This window comes from Salvelinus namaycush, chromosome 31, assembly GCF_016432855.1.
Source record: "Salvelinus namaycush isolate Seneca chromosome 31, SaNama_1.0, whole genome shotgun sequence".
Lineage (NCBI taxonomy): Eukaryota > Metazoa > Chordata > Actinopteri > Salmoniformes > Salmonidae > Salvelinus > Salvelinus namaycush.
Genome location: NC_052337.1, coordinates 18,647,442 through 18,654,024, shown reverse-complemented (window position 1 = coordinate 18,654,024; position 6,583 = coordinate 18,647,442). Strand labels below are relative to the sequence as shown.

At 41.3% G+C, this 6,583-nt stretch overlaps 1 protein-coding gene across 4 annotated transcripts in view; it reads left to right on the top strand.

Moving 5' to 3' along the window:
• The window catches only part of dennd1a (DENN/MADD domain containing 1A), a 160,575-nt gene continuing 153,992 nt past the window's right edge, over positions 1 to 6,583 (top strand). For all 4 annotated transcript variants that reach the window (XM_038969959.1, XM_038969957.1, XM_038969958.1 and 1 more), the window contains exons 1-2: positions 1 to 131; positions 2,412 to 2,476. In XM_038969959.1, coding sequence (XP_038825887.1) covers positions 115 to 131; positions 2,412 to 2,476 — 82 coding nt within the window. In that variant the 5' untranslated portion in view covers positions 1 to 114. The remainder of the gene's footprint in view (positions 132 to 2,411; positions 2,477 to 6,583) is intronic.

The window sequence follows — 6,583 nt, the reverse complement described above, 5'->3', positions numbered from 1 at the left end:
GAGACCATGGCGATACCCAGGACGTTCTGACGGGCTATCAGAAAAATAGCCCTCGAAAAACGGGTCAACGCCCCATATAAACGACACTAGACTTGGACACTGTGAGACATAAAAATGGGGTCCCGTATCAAGTAAGAGCCATTTCTTTTTTTCCTTTCCCTTGCTTCCCAAATGCTAATAGGCTACATTGTTTGCGCGAGTTAAGAGGGAGGGAGAGAGAGGCAGTACAAGGCCCGGACTTGTTGCGACAGACTGAACGACTTGTTTACCGGAACATTGAGCATTTAGTGAAAAATAGTAATATTTGCTCATCAATGAGAGTATGTCACACATACTGTATGCAGAGAACTCAACTATGGATATGCATACATCTTTGTTTTCTCAATATGTCCCGCTGTCTAGCCCTCGACAATGTATGGGAGGGAATGTAAACATTTGAGGCAGACAGGGTTGGTCTATTTATGTAACCGGTTTTACACCACATCCATGCCTACAGGGCATAGGTTCTGTGGATGGAATGAGTTCAATGTATTGGAACATGCCCATTGCAGAATGAACCGATGTTTTGGCGTATTGATACAATGTTATAAAGTGTAGCCTTTCCGCGCGTCATTAAAATGGTGCCAGCTACAATTGCTACATTGTATTGCTTGTCATGTATCACAAAAATGGACAAGGGTAACTTTACATTGTGCTTCCGGTACAATAGGCTACAGTAGCCTAGCTTATGTGTGGCAACCATGCAGGTGACCTGTAAAGTTAATTATATGGACTTTTCCGATGCAGTATGAATAGGCTACTCAATGACCTGTCCGTTGACTTACAGTAGCCTAGGTCTGCACCAAACTCAACCAATGATAGTAAAACAATAACTGTCATGCTACAACAGATGCCCTTATTTTTGTCAAAGATATCAGTGTCTTTAGTTAAAACCCAAAAGGCATGATCTTGTTTTTATTTCAGATAACCAAAGTTACTTTGCCTCTTATTAGAACACCATGTTACAGTGGTAGTTTTATGGCCTTTGTGAAGTATTATGTTACTGAAAGTACACTTCATCTTAGGCTATTTTGCCCTATAGGCCTACTGTACTATATTTTCCATTTAAATGGCAAGTGTCCAACAAAACACTTCCCTTAACCTTCTTCCCTTCACTGTGGAAGATAGTTCCCTGTAAAAGTGACACCATTGTGTCCTGTGTTAGTGTGTCCACCCACTTTGCCCAGAGTGGGCGAAAATGCCCTTTGTTGATGACATTTCAATTCCTTATGTTATAAAATACATTTTAGCAGGACAAATCTGATTATTTGTGTTTTGAATCGATCAGTAGGGTCTTTTTCTAACGTATCATTAACATTATATTTAAAAAAAAGTTGATTTTGTAACCTAATACATCCGATAATAAGCACAAGGTCGGTTGACAGAGCGGTGCAGCTTTCTCACCAAAACTTTTGAGGATTTTACATTTTTTGGTCATTGTCTTTCAAGTTGTTTCCATGGGTTGCAAATAGCAAAAGCAGCATGACACGAGCTGAATTAAATGTAAAAGGCTTTGAAAATAAAAAGCTTGTGGTATGCTCAGTGCACCGTTGACATTTCACAGAGATATGCTTGTTTTTGTGAGAAGTCTTTGAAAAGAACAGGAACTTCGCATTCATATGTCCAGCGCATACTAAAACATGAAAATTGTACATGTCATGTCTCAAAATCGATATCTATCTTACCTCTATATTGTTTTACTTCTTCCGGATTGGAGAAGAAAAATAACGAATTCAATGGTGAGCCTGTCAGGTAGCTTTAATTCTCACACAACATCCAGCCTAGCTGACGCCATGCTATTTTCCAGATTTGAGGTTTGGACCATTGATTTTCTTAGAGGAATATCTACACAATTAACATATATTACCCATTGGTCAAAATATGCATTTTTGATTGGACACCCTACCTATAGCCATATAATGTTACAACGTGAATGATAAGTATGCCTAACCTGTTTTCTATTTAGTTGGGTTATGGCTACTGTTAGAAGGAAATTAATAACCTGGGTTGCTGACGGTAATAGGCCTATAATGTCACTTCCTTACCGTTGTAGTATTTAGAGGAAGTTAAAAAAAACAATGCTGACTGATCATACAATATATGCAACCAGGCTGTGTACTCAAATTGAGGTTGTGGTTTTTACATTATTAAGCAGACATTTGATAAGATTTGATAAGATTTCTATTTGACACTTTTCACCCACACAAAGACTAGCTGTTTTGAAATGTTATCAAATCGTATTGAAGGTCAGAGTTTTGTGTGGCGTCTGAACATCCATTTGTCACTGAAGAGCATTTAGGTCTGGTTGCTGTGAAACACGTTTGACGTCAGTTCTAGGGAGACTAGAGGCTGACCTTTGACCTCTATTTCAGGGACAACCCTGAGGCCACTTTCGAGGTGTACCTGGAGGTGACCCATCCTGGAACAACTGGCTCTGGTAAGTGTCGTCGTCCCCCCCCCCCCCCCCCCAATGTGTCAGAGGAAACACAGTTCAACTGACAACCGAAGTCAGCCTGCAGGCGCCCGGCCCTCCACAAGGAGTTGCTAGGGTGCGATGAGCCAAGTCAAGCTCCCCCGCCCAAACCCTCCCCTAACCCGGGCGACGCTTGGCCAATAGGTGCGCCGCCCTATGGGACTCCCGGTCATGGCCGGGCTGTAACACAGCCTGGGATAGATCCCCAGGATGTCGTGATGCTGCAACTCTGCGATGCAGTGCCTTAGACCTCTGCGCCACTCGCGAAGCCCATAAACAATGACTTTTAACCCTTGCACATCCAACTGATGGTCGAAGCCCCTGTTGGATATTGTGAATGCAGCATCTTCCTCGGTGAGGTTGAATGGGGTTGGTGGGTGTTTTTGTTATCACACCTTCTCTGGCCGCTGTGTAATGATCAAAGTTGTATGCCATACATAACATGTTTATAAGGAATGCATAAGCATTTTACGAAGGCTTATGTCAACAACTGATAGTTTGTGTATCACTGTGCTCATGGATGTTGACATTAAATTACATTTAGTTTATGAAGGTGTTATAGGAGTCCTTGTTGAATACTACACACGTGTCTTTATAACATACACATAACCTAAACCTAAACCTAACCCTATATAACTGATAAAGGCCCTGCTGGGCAAAGGTCATCATAATCTGACCTCAAGTCAGATCTTAGGCCCATCCTTGGGAACCCTCTGTCAGGGGAGCCAGTTCGCCCACTGACCACAGTAATATGATGGATGGTCTTACTGTCGATTCTCCCTTTAGAATAGGGCAGCCTTTTAAAAAAGTGCTGTCAAGACAACATTGTGGGTGTGGTCTGTCTTTGACCCCATAGATTACACGTCAGCAAAAATAATGTGATTCAAAGACCAAAAGTATCCTTCAGGACAGATTTTATCCCCAGATGCTGCTCAAAGAGAAAGTGAACATGAGTTCAGAAGACTCTCTCTGCATAACGTCATCGTGTATCAGACAGTGGCGGGCACGTGGTGCAGGTGACATGGCTGAATAAATGATTTGACACAGTTGTCAATTTCAGACTAGCCTATCAAATCAAATCAAATTTTATGTGTCACATGCTTCGTAAACAACAGGTGTGGACTAACACTGAAATGCTTACTCACGGGCCCTTCCCAACAATGCGGAGAGAAAGAAAATAGAGAAATAATAGCAAAGTAAAACACTTAATTCTAATAGTACATACACTGTGAGTAACGATAACTTGGCTATATACACAGGGTACCAGTACCGAGTCTATGTGCAGGGGTACGAGGTAATTGATGTAGATATGTATGTGTGTGTGTTTTTTGTGAGTGTATTGGATGTATAGTCTGTGTGTTTTTGTGGGTTGGTGGATGTAGTGGGTGTTCAAGTGTGTGTGTGACTGAGAGGTAGGTGTGTGTGTGAGTCTGTGAGTGAGAGAGAGAGGTGTGTGTGTGACTGAGAGGTAGGTGTGTGTGTGTGTGTGTGTCTGAGTGAGAGAGAGAGAGAGAGAGAGGTTTGTGTGTGTGTGACTGAGAGGTAGGTAATTGTGTGTGTGTGTGTGTGTGACTTGAGAGGTAGGTGTGTGTGTGTGTGTGTGTGTGTGAGACTGAGAGATATGTGTGTGTGTGAGTGAGGTGTGTGTGACTGAGAGATATATGTGTGTGTGTGTGAGTGAGGGGTGTGTGACTGAGAGATATGTGAGTGAGAGAGAGAGAGAGAGGTGTGTGTGTGAGAGAGAGAGAGAGAGAGATTAGTGAGTGTTTGTACATGTGTTTGCTTGTGGGAAATGGTGCAGGTGTGTGAGTGCATTGATTGTCTTTGCGACTGCATTTGTGTGCGTCAGTGTGAAAGAGAGAGGTGTAAATATTAAATTATGTAATCATATTGTAAGAATGTTCTGACCTGGGCTAGACCACCATGTCGTAATCAGGCCTCCTCAAGCTACAAGATCTGTAAGTAACTAATACTTTCTTCCCATCACACACACTTGAGCTAATTAGCATGCATTTTTGCATTGATTGCAATGATGCTAGCAAAGCAGCCTAATATAGACTATGATAAATGTTAGGGATTTACGCTAGTAACATAGACTTTCCTACTACCTTACTCTACTGTTGCTACAGTACAATGACAATTCCCCTATTCTTGTCAAACCTCAAACCACATACAAAAACACTTCCTGTACCCTTTTGATTCTGCTATTTCTTTCTTTCTTTCTCTCTCTCTTTCTCATTCTGTCTTCATTCTCTCACTCTCTGTCTCTGTCTCTCTATTTCACTTTCTTTCTACATTCTCTCTCTCTCTCAATTCAATTTAAGGGCTTTATTGGCATGTGAAAAATGTTTACATTGCCAAAGCAAGTGAAATAGATTATAAACACTTAGTGAAATAAACAAAACATTTGCAGTAAACATTACACTTACAAAAGTTCCTCTCCCTTTCTCTCTCTCTCTCTGGCTCTCTCTCTCTCTCTCCCTGTCTCTGTCTGTCTCTGTCTCTGTCTCTCTCTCTCTCTCTCTCTGGCTCTGTCTCTCTGTCTCTGTCTTTCTCTCTCCCAGTCTCTGTCTCTCTGTCTCTCTCTCTCTCTGTCTCTCTGTCTCTCTCTCTCTCTCTCTCTGTCTCTCTGTCTCTCTGTCTCTCTCTCTCTCTCTCTCTCTCTCTCTCTCTCTCTCTCTCTCTCTCTCTCTCTCTCTCTCTCTCTCTCTCTCTCTCTCTCTCTCTCTCTCTCTCTCTCTCTCTCTCAGTTGCTGTCTCTCTCAATTGAATTCAATTCAAGTGGCTTTATTGGCATGGGAAACATATGTTAACATTGCCAAAGCAAGTGAAGTAGATAATAAACAAAAGTGAAATAAACAATACAAAATTAACAGTAAATATTACACTCACTGAAGTTCCATAATAATAAAGACATTTCAAATGTCATATTATGTGTATATACAGTGTTGTAACAATGTGCAAAAGGGAAAATAAATAAACACATATGGGTTGTATTTACAATGGTGTTTGTTCTTCACTGGTTGACCTTTTCTCGTGGCAACAGGTCACAAATCTTGCTGCTGTGATGGCACACTGTGGTATTTCACCCAGTAGATATTTATCATAATTCGTTTACTCTCTCTATTTCTCTCTCTCTCTCCCTCCCTCTTTCTATATTCTCTGTCCCTCAAGAGGGGAGAGTCCTCTTTGTTAACAGGGAAACTATTAACTGAGGGAGAGTTAATCAGAGTCATGGCGAAAGGAGGCAGCATTTACATGTCAATTGGCTGCTGCCGCCCGCTACATGGGCCTGCTTTATTCCCATTCACTTATAGGGGACGGGGGTCATGTTTGCTCAAGAGACTAATAAGGCTTGGTTCCAATATCTACACCAGCAAACCTCGTAGATTGCATGCCCAATGTATTGCCTGTTCTAATGCATTGGGCATGCTAGTATGTACACTACCATTCAAAAGTTTGGAGTCACTTAGACATTTCCTTGTTTTTGAAAGAAAAGCTATTTTTTTTTGTCCAATAAAATAACATCAAATTAATCAGAAATACAATGTAGACATTGTTATGTTGTAAATGACTATTGTAGCTGGAAACGGCAGATTTTTTATAGAATATCTACATAGGCGTACAGAGGCCCATTATCAGCAACCATCACTCCTGTGTTCCAATGGCACGTTGTGTTAGCTAATCCAAGTTTATCATTTTAAAAGGCTATTTGATCATTAGAAAATCCTTTTGCAATTATGTTAGCACAGCTGAAAACTGTTGTTCTGATTAAAGAAGCAATAAAACTGGCCTTCTTTAGACTAGTTGAGTATCTGGAGCATCAGCATTTGTGGGTTCGATTACAGGCTCAAAATGGCCAGAAACAAAAAACTTTCTTCTGAAACTCGTCAGTCTATTCTTGTTCTGAGAAATTAAGGCTATTCCATACGAGAAATTGCCAAGAAACTGAAGATCTCGTACAACGCGGTGTACTACTCCCTTCACAGAACAGCACAAACTGTTTCTAACCAAAATAGAAAGAGGAATGGGAGGCCCCGGTGCAAAACTGAGCAAGAGGACAAGTACACT